General features: G+C 34.2%; 1 protein-coding gene across 1 annotated transcript; it reads left to right on the top strand.

The window, feature by feature from the left end:
* Nucleotides 1-6,177: 6,177 nt before the first annotated feature.
* LOC132712794 (E3 ubiquitin-protein ligase MYLIP-like) lies at nt 6,178-9,175 on the top strand. The gene is made up of 5 exons (XM_060695231.1): nt 6,178-6,210; nt 6,695-6,793; nt 6,992-7,057; nt 7,981-8,073; nt 8,258-9,175. Exons 1-5 carry the CDS (start codon nt 6,207-6,209, stop codon nt 8,455-8,457), a joined length of 462 nt encoding a protein of 153 aa, XP_060551214.1. The 5' UTR covers nt 6,178-6,206; the 3' UTR covers nt 8,458-9,175.
* Nucleotides 9,176-13,236: the final 4,061 nt, after the last annotated feature.

The raw sequence follows: 13,236 nt of genomic DNA, 5'->3' as shown, positions 1-13,236 counted from the left end.
TATCAGCCCGCAGAACATGTGCACGTGCACAAACTGAAACAATGACGTCATATTTTACGTCACCAAACATTTAACTGTAAAAGTGAAAGTAGGTTGTCAGCACGAATCGCTTTATTTTAATTATGAGAGCTTTAGCGTATTTAGTACAAACACATTTTTGTTACTATTGAAATTTGAAGAAATAATACGACAAATTCATTCCGAAAAAAATGAAAATAAAACTTGCTTCTAGATTCCCCTGCTTTGAACACACAAACAGTAAACATCTCTGTACTGTACAGTACAGAACAGTAGAAGTGTAGACAAAGAATTTCAACGAAAGAAACTTCAAAGTATTTGTTGTTGTTGTTTTTTTTTTTTTTTTTTTTTTTTTTTTTTTTTTAATTAGATCTACAAAATGTATTAAAGACATTAATACACGTCAGAGTAGGGCCGGAAGGTCATAATCGGCCCTGCAATGAATAATGCCCTCGGGCTGAAGCCCTCAGGGCCATTATTCATTTTGCGGGCCGATTATCACCTTCCGGCCCTAATCTGCCGTGTATTAATCTCTTAATATTTGACTTATTATGGCCCTTTGTTGTTTTTTTTCCTGATATAGAAAATATAGTGAACAATTTCTCTGTGCGCAACTCCTCCTACATTTCTCAATTGATTTTGACCAAACTTTCACAGAAGCTTTGTCATCAAGTGCCCTGGGGCATATTATCGGGGTTTTGCGATTGGATAATATTTGACCTAATTATGGCCCTTTGTTTTTTTTCCTTATACAGAACATATAGTGAACAATTTCTACTGTGCACAACTTCTGCTACATTTATCAATGGATTTTGACCAAACTTTCACAGAAGCTTTGTTATCAAGTACCCTGGCGCATATTGTCCGGGTTTTGTGATTGGGTAATATTTGACCTAATTATGGCCGTTTGTTTTTTCCTTATACAGAATTATCACTATATAGTGAACAAATTCTTCTGTGTTGAACTCGTCATACATTTCTCAATGAATTTTGTTTAAACTTTCACAGAAGCTTTGTCATCAAGTTCCCTGGCGCATATTGTCGGGGTTTTGTGATTGGATTATTTTTGACCTTTTTGTTTTTTTTTTCCTTATTATACAGAATATATAGTGAACACTTCTTCTGTGGCAATTCCTCCTACATTATTCATGTTTTACATCGCACAAAGTTACATTGATTGTTGCTTGTATTTGTATTTCAAATACAACATATTTATCTACAATGGTGATAATTGAAAACCTGGTTTCACGACATTGCCATGTTTCTTGTATTGGCATTGCCATGTTTCTTGTATTTAGTTCCGCCCATTGTTTTCTCGTTAAGGGCACACGCATTTGTTTTACTTGGGGACCATATGTCGCTGTTCATCGAATGGCACTTGCGTGTCACATTGAAGGTTCCATGATGACCGCCATATGAACACATCTGCAGATGTTTCAAAATTCAAATCTGTACCAGTTCATGTTAAATGTTGAATTCTGCTTAAGCCGGTGCTAGGGGGCGTGGACGGTAGTTTGCAATTGACAGTACCGTCCATGAACAGGCTCAATCAAACCGAGCCTGCAACATTTTCAATTTTGACGTGTTGGGCTTTCTTTAGGGATTCTTATTTTCTCTATTTCACTTACTTGACATATCTCTATCATTCCTATTTTTACATGTAAGACTGTAGAACAGATATTTATTTACAAGAGAACTCAATTTTTTACAGGGTCATACCAGGAAACAGGCTACGGTTCAAACTCCGAATTTGTTTCTTCACATGAAAACAATCGTCAAAGATGTAACACAGAGGCACAAAGTAGCATCATGCACACAAGTTACCGTCTGAATGCCATGGAAACAATGAACTATCCAAAACATCTAGATTATGTCAATGTCCCATGGTGGAATAATGAATGTAAGAAAGTGGTACAGGATAGAAAAATAGCTTTAAATAATCTAAAAAGAAATATAAGTCCTGAAAATTTCAATAATCTCAAACAAACTGAACTAAAATGTAAAGAAACAATATTGGAAGCTAAAAAACAGAACTGGACAGAATTTTGTGAGACTGTCTCAGTTACAAAATGTAGTGCAAGAATATTTTGGCAAAAAATTAATAGAATTAAAGGTGAAGCTTCCAATCCTGTACCACTATTAAAATTAAATAATGATATAGCAAAAACACCTCTAGAAAAGGCTCAATTCCTTGTTAAGCACTACAAACAGGTCTCCAGTGATTCAAACATGTTACCGGAAACTCTTCAATATCAGGCAGAGTTTGAGTCACAAAACAAGGAATCGGTCTATGAGCCGGGGAAAGATAACTCGCCTCTTAATTTACAATTCAGTCTTTCGGAACTTAAATCTTGCTTAAATGCGAGGCGAGATTCTGCCGCGGGCAAGGATGTGCTTTCTTACCAGATGTTCAAGCACCTACCAGACAGTGTGTTTGAAATATGGTTAAGGCTATACAATAGGGTGTGGTCTGAGGGAATATACCCCAATGCTTGGAGGGAGGCCACTGTCATTCCTATATACAAAAATGGCAAAAATAAAAATGAACCAAAATCTTACAGACCAATAAGCCTTACATCTCACTCAGGGAAATTGCTTGAGGGAATGGTCAAGGCACGTTTAGAACATTTACTAGAATCAAATAATATAATTAACCCCTTTCAATCTGGCTTCCGAAAGGGCAGGAGCACTTTGGATCAGCTGGCTCGACTGCAGCATGACGTGACCTATGCAAAAAACAGATCACGTTCAGTGCTAGCAATTTTTCTGGATCTTACTGCAGCTTTGACCTAACATGGCATTTCGGAGTATTATTTAAATTAAAAGAATATGGAGTGACAGGATCTTGCTTCCAGTATATCAGGTCCTTCCTTGAGGGCAGAAAGATATCGGTCCGGGTAGAAGGGTTTATGTCTGACCTTGAGCCTGTGGAGCGGGGCACTCCGCAAGGCTCGATCCTCTCACCGTTGCTTTTTTCTATAATAATCAATGGTCTACCAGAGGCTCTCTCTGGCTCTGGTATGGTTATTAGCCAATTTGCTGATGATTCAAGCTGTTGGAAGACAGGGTCCAATTTGGTAAAACTAGCCCAATGTGCACAGGCTGGCATGGACTCTCTATGGGGATGGGCAAAAAAATAGGGATTTCAAATTTCTGAGACAAAAACAGTAGCAATTTTATTTGGAAATCAAAAAGAGCACACTTTGAACGTATCTTTAGGCAGTACACCAATTCAATTTGTTAAAGTTGCCCGATTTTTAGGCATACTTTTGGACAAAAAATTAACTTTCGGGCAACATATTCAAGATCTGGTCAACAGGTGTCAAAAGGATTTAAATGTCATGAGAATGTTAAAAGGCACAGATTTCGGCACTGACAAAAATAGCCTTTTACTACTATATAAATCCTTAATACGTTCAAAAATAGATTATGGAGCACAAATCTATTCTAGTGCATGCCCCAGCTTCCTTAATAAATTAGACCGTATCCAAAATGCTGCTCTCAGGTTGGCCCTGGGGGCCCTAGGATCCACCCCAGCCCGAGACCTGGAACTTGAGGCCGGTATACCACCACTACATTTAAGAAGACAGGAACAGACCCTAAAATACTATGCACGGATTAAAAGTAATAAGACTAATAATCCCGTGCATGGTGTTTTAGGGGAAGGTTATTTTTGTAAATCCAAGTTTAAGGACCCTGCCCTTCCCTTTGGGGTCAGTACTGACCTTCTGGCGGAGGGGTGCGGCCTTAAAGGTATTGACATTGCTGAACGGCGGCCTGCTGCGGTTCCGCCCTGGACCCTTTCGCCACCCATAGTTGATACACATCTAACATCTATAGTGAACAAAACTGATCTTCCGCACCTCGCAAGATCAGAAGTACAGTTATACTATGAAAAATACTCAGGTCAAACACACATATACACAGATGGATCTAAAGACCCGGACTCTGGCAAAGTAGCTTCAGCCGTAGTAATCCCTTCCCAGCAATATGAAAAAATTGACAGGTTAACAAATAAAACATCCTTCTATACGGCTGAGCTACTTGCAATTAGGAATGCTTTGTGCTGGATAAATGACAACAATCACAATAAAGTTGTCATTTTCTCTGATTCTCTATCATCATTGGTCTCACTGAAATCAAATAATAGTCAGTCAAGACCAGAACTTTTACAAGAAATCTATATATTATACAATAAATGCCTAAATGTAGGTAAATTGGTAACCATTGCTTGGTGTCCAGCACATATAGGTATCTATGGTAACGAACAGGCGGACATGGCGGCCAAAGCAGGCCTAAAATTCAGCAGTGTAACAGAACCTATACCACTCTCCCCCACTGAAATATATTCCATAATACGCCAACATATTTTATCTAAGTGGCAAAAAGAAATAAATGATAATCTTCCTAAAATCAAACATGTAAATACTACAGTCAGCCTTAAACGACCAATAAAATATTCAAATAATTCCAAAATTGATAAAATCATTAGCCGGCTAAGGCTGGGCTCAAGCTTATTACCTGGTAGTGTGGGTCAATACATTAAGAAAATTGACCCGACCAGCCCACAATGTGGAGTGAGATATGGTTCTGACCACCTACTGATCGAATGTCCCCAATTTGCAGCCCAGCGGCAAGAATTGGTGGGTCGCATTGGATCAGTGGGGCTTGGATTTACTGCAAAAAATATTTTAAATCCCCCGAAACAACATCATAACCATGTATATGGGGCTCTTGAGATATTTATCCTTGAGTGTAAATTAACAGATAAAATTTAATAAATCAACTTGAAATGTGCCCGTGTCCCCCTCAGGTAACACAATTATTCAATCAAAATATATATAACCATAATCAAATATCTTAGATATATTACCAAATTATATATAACCATAATTATATGGTAATATAACTTCACAATAACAGGTTAATAGGGACCCAGTTTGCATACTTTAGTCCCTTGACACCGGTTTAGTAACAGATTTAAATATACCTACAATAAAATGAAATAGAGTAGATAACCCATCCCAAATCATCTTTAATTATTAAAAGATACATCCACAAAACTTACAGAAAAATTCCTAAACAAATTGACTAATAAATGAAAATATAACAGCATTCTACCTGTAATAGGTTATTAATACAAATTTAACACCAAAGTACTAAAATAAAGAAAATTTTACATGTATCTTAACTTTCTATGATCTGAAATCTAATATACTAATCAAAATTAAACCACAGTATTTATTAATAGACATATCTTATTGAATAAAATAAGAAAACCCAAAAAGAATTTATTAAAAACTTATAAAGATATAGTAATTTTCCTATGATGGGTAACTTTTCCAAAATCAAACCCAAATATTCCAAAATTTGATAATTTTACACAAATATAACTCCCCAAGAATTAAGAAAGAGTAAGATAACTATCATAAACTCTATTTTATAATTAAGAGTGAGCCAGCACCTCCCAATTTTGAAAATAGCCATGACACTGTATGGTAAAAATAGTCTAGTGCACAGCCTATTTAAGAAATTATTCATTTAAAAATAATATGACAATAAAATTACAAAATAAATAAGTAAATAAATAAACATCTTATTAGCACCGTTTCACGGCCACTTATTAGGGCCACTTTTAAAATAAACACTTGAAATAGGTTTTGTACACTTTATACAATGGCTGTGCACTGACTCAAAAATTTTGTTAAGTTGTTGTCATTACTCTAATGACATCTTTCCTAGTCAGAAGTCTCTTTATTTTCTCACAGGAGATCCATTGAAGGAACATTTACGATGGTTTCCACATTGTAAATTCATTACAAGTGTAAAAGAACAGGTAGGCAATACTTTTGGGAGCGAAAGGCTTTATTTTTTAAATTATGATAGCATACCTTATATCTAACTATTTATTCGCATTTATGATGGAATTATTTTGCATTTTTAAAGTATTTGAAGTGTTTTTAAAACTCTTTGATTGAAAATTATCATGCTGTTTTTTGCTTGATTTGTTTTTGTTATTTTTTCCAAATTTAGTTCTGTTTGAGAATCAAAATCATACGTTATTTTATGTATGTTCTCATGCTTAAAAGTGCAATAATTCAAGAAGTGTTTAAAATTGTACAGCCTACAGGTATTATTTAATAGATAAGACATGAGAACAGACTCAAAGAAAGACAGGAGTAGGAGTGATGGGTTAGTACAGATAATAACTATTCTGCCATTCTGAATACTAAAATATATGATGAAAAACACCGTTCAGAGAACACATTTTTAACTTGACTTCATTCCCGCTCAAAAAACTTGCACATAGGAACTGTTGGGTTCCGCACAGGAAACTACCATCGGGGAAATTGTTTCTGCAGCATTGAACTGTTTATTGCAAATGTCTACAACACATATTGATAGTAAATATTAAGATCAAAACATAAAATACAATTGTTATATATATGTGAAAGGTAGTATTTGCATATAATTTAGACTATTTGAAATCAAGATTGTATCAGTGATCTTCTGATAGGGAAGTGTCTGTTAGATTGGTATATCATGTAATTAATTTTAATTTGATTCGGAAATATTCATATATTTGGTATCACTATATATCAGCAGCGAAACCAAGTAAAATTATGTAAGTCAGGGCATATGATTAATAAGAAATTTGGTGCTTGTATTTTAACAGATCCTATGACCAGAAGAATCATACAAGCTATGGAGGATATGGGGTTTAAATCTGATGTCGCGAAGCTTGCAGTTATGGCAGTAAAAAATCAAACTTCTGGTATGCACAATCTATGAATTCTGTTGCACTATTTGAATGTGCATTTGGTATATGTTGTATTTAAAGTCTATGATAATATTGGATGGTATACCGTATTGCAGTTCAAGACTATTATATTATTTGCGTTTCAATTTGCAATTTGACATTATAAATATTTCATATTTATATATAATTTCTTTGTATTTCATTGTATTGTAGGGCAGTATGATGTGATGCTCAGTGAAGCAGTAACATGGGCTTTAGATCAACAAAGAAATAACAGAGGTTAGTGTTGACACTGTGTATAAAGAAACGCAGGGGTGTTTTTTTTAATAACGAATATATTAAATTATTGTACATGGATCCCTTACGGCATGTTTACGAGGTAACGCGATTTTCGTGTATGGTGCACGGAAGCAACGCTGGTTAACTCATGAAAAAGTATCTGAATCACGTTTTATCTGCTTCCTTTTACTATAACATGTATACGATTTTATTTGCTCATACAGGATGTATCTTAATTCGATTGTGTAGGATAGAATATAACTTATAGACACACTTCTCTGGTCTGTTTTTGTAACCAATCTGTACTTGGGTGCAGCAATGGGTGTTAGTTTCTTGCTTAAAGAAAAATATGACTCGCTCCTGACAGGGTTTTAACCAACGATTCTAGATTACTAGTCCGACGCGTCATACCGCCACTATACTTTTTGTTTTGAAAATTTTATAAGGAATGCGGGATATCAAAACTAAAACGTTTAATTGCCTTTTTGTACCTATCAAAATATCGACAAAACACAAAAGTCGCCTTCAAAACGGAGTAAGGTCGTCATTCTCATGAGAAAACACATCTAATGCTGGTTAAAGTATAAAGATCATTACAGCCGTATGCGCTTATCCTGTTTTCAATTTGATTTGTTACTAATGTGTGTGAAGTTAGTATTATAATATTTTGGTCCGTTTAATTAACTTGTTAATCGTTTCGGACATAGTTTTGCACAGACTCGATGTTGCTTTTGCATGATTCCTGCGTATTCTCAGATTCTTTAGTTATTTGGTTAAATTGTTTTCGGACATCCCTTTATTTTTGTCTTTAATAGGTATTTGTAGTAATACTATATTGTATATATGAATAAGATTGTTAATTCCAAATCTAATATGTACATCTGACCAACAATTTTGAACACAAGCTATCTTCCAAACTTCAGACGACCAGGCTCAGCCGCAGGCATGTGCCCCATTAGAATCTTCAGACGCTGTTGCGGGAGCTACCGGGTCTTCAACATCTACCAACTGTCAAGGTATAATTCACATCTCAAGAGTCAAATTAAATTTTATAATATTTTCAACTTAATTACGTTTAGAATATATTTTAGAAGAAAAACATACTGGTACATGTATCATATTTTAGCATACAAATATTATACCAGTATGTTTTTGTTTGTTTTATTTTTATATGTATGCTCGTATATACATTTTTTGCAGATGTTACGTGTTTAAAGCCAGAAACCCAGCAGCTTAGAGAGTTGCCCAGATGTAAAATATGTTTGGATAGACAGATGGAAGTTACCTTCTTACCATGCGGTCATCTAGTTTGCTGTTTTGTATGTGCAGCTAACATACGCAACTGTCCTTTCTGTAGGAAAAAGATAAGTGGCACTATCAAAACAGGTATACCACATTGATAACAAACGAGAGAAAACTCAGCAAACCCTGTGGTGGAGAAATTGATAGTGAGACTCCTTTGTAGGGGAGCGTGAACAATGTTGCAGCTTAAATTATCTCTTTTAAACAGACTCAATCAAACCGAGTCTACAATTTGCACCTTCTAGCAGTTGTTCCATTGTTCACAAGGGGTCTCAGTTGTCAAGATTTTAAATTCACGAATTGAGATATTTAAAAATTGAAGGTTTGTGCACGATGGCGAATTACATTGCATTCTGAAGCTCTATGAACACCAAGTCTTGGAAAGGGTCCTATCAACAAAGGCAGCAAAATGCTTAGTTTAAGCGAGGGAAAATGGCAGCTTGGATTTACTTAAATTTTGTTTTATACATCGATTTATGCAGGGAAGTATACATAGACATGTACTACATTATCGCAAACAGCAAATGCGTATGAAACACAAAAATGCAATTAATATAGAATTATCATAATTAAGAAGCGTGTTCTGTGCTACCCTATGATTGCCCAATAAGCTTAAAGCTTTCTTCAATGTAAAGGAAAATCAATAATATATACTTACACATGTTAATATTGACTGTAGTCATTTGCATAATATGCATGATATTCATATGTAACTTTTCTTTGCAAACTTAACTCTTTTAGACTATAGCTATTTCGGTAAAGAACTACTGTAACAAATCAATAAGATCTGAAATAAATTGCTTTTTGAAAAATGTGTTCCGGTATTATCATGAAACAAATTTCTCTGCGTTCGTCAACAATAAAGAATATGTTTGTATGAATTAACGAAACTTTCAAGTTGATGTTTGATATCAGTTGTTAACTTGATTTGTTTTGTCAGTTGCACCAGGCTTTGTGTAACGTACAAAGAAGGAAGTTAAATCAAAAAATCATACATATACGGTTCTGAAACGAATAACACCCAAGAAAGAAGTTATTATTCATTCAAGCCTTGAGACCCTTGGCCGTTTTCATTGAATAGCATTTCGGACTTTAAGACACAAATTAACAACTTTCATGTCTATGTTATCCCTTTTTTTGAACCATTCTATTTCTGTCACTTAAAAGTTTGGCATAAAAATGGGAGAAATCGCATAAGTGTACAGCTCCCAAAGACTATTTCTCTTAAATTAATATACTTTCAGTTTTAACAGTTCTAAGGTTATCTGCCTTGAATGTTGTAACACAAGGCGATCTACATGTACCGGGGTCAGATACTAATGGAAAAAAAGGATGCACCGAGACGTATCTTTTAACACTAACGCCACTGCTAGCGAAAAGACTTAATTTATTCCTTTTTCATATTTCATTTCATTTCTCTCTTTAGATTCCTTAATGCCTTTCAAATTTAACTACATTTCGTTTTATTTTTGTTATCTTTTCTATCCATATCTATTTACCAATTTTTTATTTGTCTTACTGAAATTAGGCACGAATACAAGGGTTTTTGCTTATGTCCTATGTTCTTCTTCAACTTTGTGTACTGTGGGTTTGGTGAAGGAGTGACATGAAGTGTTTTGTTAAGGGCAGCGCTTCATGAAAGTCTCCAGGTAAACACAATTTTCGTCAGTTTAGGGCCATGTTTAATATAAGAGTATGTAGTGTAAAGTGTACTTTTGTTCGTTATTTGATTTATTTCAAAATAGTTTTGTCAGGTATTCGATGAATGATCTTATTTCGAGAAATAAACTATTATCGTGTTTGAGGAATATCTATTGGAAAATTTTAATATCCATCAACATTTTTAGTTAAATTCGATAAAACAAAAATACAAACAAACAAACAAGACTGGGTGGGCAAAACAAAAACGTTGCTACTTTACAGGCCTGCGTATCATAGATAATAATGGTAAATATTTCTGATGTCTTAAAACCAATTAATATCCGGTAATACGATATAAGTGTACTGTTACATATGTAGTTGTAACATAGCAAGTATAAACGTTAGAAAGAGTTGTATAATGTATTTACATTTTGATATAGCAGTTAAATTCATTGCAATATGACAGTTTTCTTGTGAATCAACGTAGCAGTTGGAATTAAGACGGACTATTTGTTTGTAATTCATTGATAACTTACGTCATGAAGTTCGTGATGTCATCTTACATAGGTCAGATCTTCAGTCATTAATCCGTTATCCAGACTGGAAGTCTATAGGATAGGCCAGAAAGAGAAACCCGTATGTTTGAAGAAGGGGGTCTATTTTGCCTTCGTCTCACTCACCAGTTCTCATATCCTCTGGGACCTTTCCGTTATTTGCTCGGGATAACCAATACTGCCAAACATCCTTAGTTACATGAACGCTATAAGTAGTATAGGATGCGGACTTAGGCAGAATGCCTGGATCAACTGGATCTGGATCCACTGGAGCTGCCTGGATCCACAGGATCTGCCCCCAGGCCCTATTGCAATGACGTCATCGCGTGAGTTACTAATGAGGGGTCATTAAAAGAATGAGTCATCGCGTGAGTCAACTGTTACTCACAAATGAGGGGTCATTAAAAGAATGAGTCATCGCGTGAGTCAACTGTTACTCACTAATGAGGGGTCATTAAAAGAATGCGTCATCGCGTGAGTCTATATTAATTTTTAAATTATAAGTCTATTTATCAATTAGTTCCGAAACGCAGTAACGTTCCTATATTAATCCAATAACTACATCCAGGAAACATTCGCTGCACAGTTATCGATTTTAGCATAATATGACTTTTAATTTAAGGTCGCGCTATAGCGACTTTTAAACTTAGAAACATTATCGCTTAAAGAACGCCAAGTTGTAAGCGTTGGAAGGAATTTTATGACCAATAAGTACACAACATAGCCATTTATAATTTTCTACATTAAAGGTCGCGCTATAGCGACTTTTAAACTTAGAAACATTATCGCTTAAAGAACGCCAAGTTCTAAGCGGAATAGTTTAAGTCGGATGGAATTTTATGACCAATAAGTACACAACATAGCCATTTATAAATTTCTACATTTAAGGTCGCGCTATTGCGACTTTTAACATAGAAACATTATCGCTTAAAGAACGTAAAGTTCTAAGCGGAATAGTTTAAGTCGGAATGAATTTTATGACCAATAAGTACACAGCAGAGCCATTTATTAAATTTCTACATTTAAGGTCGCGCTATATATAGCGACTTTTAAACTTAGAAACAGTATCGCTTAAAAAACGCCATGTTCTAAGCGGAATAGTTTAAGTCGGAACCATTTTTTTATGACCCATAAGTACACAACAGAGCCATTTATTAAATTTTTACCACTATTTTTATTTTTTAAAAAAAAACAACATCCAAAACGACATAAAAAAATGAAATTAAAAAAAATAAGATTAAATAAAAAAAACGACAAAATAATATAAAAAAAATTCTCGAGTGTTCTCCCAGAACGATATTAATTAGTCAATGTATAATCCAATATTTCACGCGTTAGTATTTACCAATTTACACGATACAGGAAATTAATTAAAAATCTACAACTAACTCGTAACCGGACATACTAATAGACTGAAACATAGATAATTTATTATTTACGAACAAACAGTCGTAGAAATTATCATAAAATGTTTCGTCTACTTACCTTTACCAGTTTCTCGAGATCTTCTAACAGGACATTAGCGTCCTGTACGGCTTTTTTTGCCGCTTCTATCTTTCGTTTCTAAAAGGAAAAAAAACTTTCTATATATTTTTAGGAAATTATGTGTTAAAATTTGCGGCGTAATTATGTTATAATAACCGTTGTTTATTATATACATATTTAGGTCGCATTGTTACCGTTATTATTATATTATTATTATTATTATTACTTTGCTTTAGCTCGTGCGAGATTTTTTATTAAAGGTCGATAAACACTTACCAAGGCATTGTCACTCCAGGGGATGGTCCAGTGAAAATAATATAAAATTCAAGTTTTAGTAGAATCAAACAAATATTTATCCGATTTACGGGATTAATAAAAGTATCTGAAAATCGAAGGAAAACGAATGTTACGCTTTTTATTATTATTATCATTATTATTATTATTATTATTATTATTATTATAAGTTTGAATACAATGAATAAATAAAAATAATAAAATAGATACATAAGGGTGCCTAGTGGATAAGATGTTTGCCTCTCGTTACAGGGATCGTGGGTTCGAACCCTACCAGGGTCACGAGCATGTTTTCTTAAAATTAAATACGCAGCAAGATTTTTTTTTACAATCGAGCTAAAACAAATAATGTTTAAACTAAAATAAATGCGTTATTATAACTGATAACGTACTAATACTTGACAAATAGTAACTAATTTTGAATACTTACTTTTATCTCTTCGTCGAAAGATCTTTTCTGAAAGAAAGAAAAAAAAGTACTTATAGGCTGAATTATGCGAGTTATAAATTTACGAGCTATTCAGCTAGTCGATAAATTACTTAATTACGAGAGATATCGGGCACGCTCGAATCATAACCCACGCTTGAGTCACAACCCACGGGCTATTTGTTGATATATGATTATAAGTTTTATAGACAATAACAATGATTCGTAGTTAGTGACGCTTTCGTAAAAATACGCTAAATATTAATGATGCGTTATTTTGAATAATCCAATCGCGGGTTTGGAGAAAAGACTTTTAAATAAAATAAACCAATGAATGCTCTTTTATATAGCGTAATTTATCGCATTCGGGTATAAATACGATAAATATGAATTTTGAAAATAACGTTTAAAGTTTTACCAGCACAACTCCTTATATACTGTTATCGCAAGAGCCATATGTAGTCGAATTATATAGC

The sequence above is a fragment of the Ruditapes philippinarum genome, unplaced genomic scaffold, assembly GCF_026571515.1.
Source record: "Ruditapes philippinarum isolate M1 unplaced genomic scaffold, ASM2657151v2 ctg1170_1_1_1_1, whole genome shotgun sequence".
NCBI classification, from domain to species: Eukaryota; Metazoa; Mollusca; class Bivalvia; order Venerida; family Veneridae; genus Ruditapes; species Ruditapes philippinarum.
This window is presented reverse-complemented; position numbering and strand designations above follow the sequence as displayed.

Coding starts and splice junctions, on each gene's coding strand:
- LOC132712794 (XM_060695231.1), top strand. Junction 6,794..6,991: donor AGTAAAAAATCAAACTTCTG/GTATGCACAATC, acceptor ATTGTATTGTAG/GGCAGTATGATGTGATGCTC. Junction 8,074..8,257: donor AACATCTACCAACTGTCAAG/GTATAATTCACA, acceptor CATTTTTTGCAG/ATGTTACGTGTTTAAAGCCA.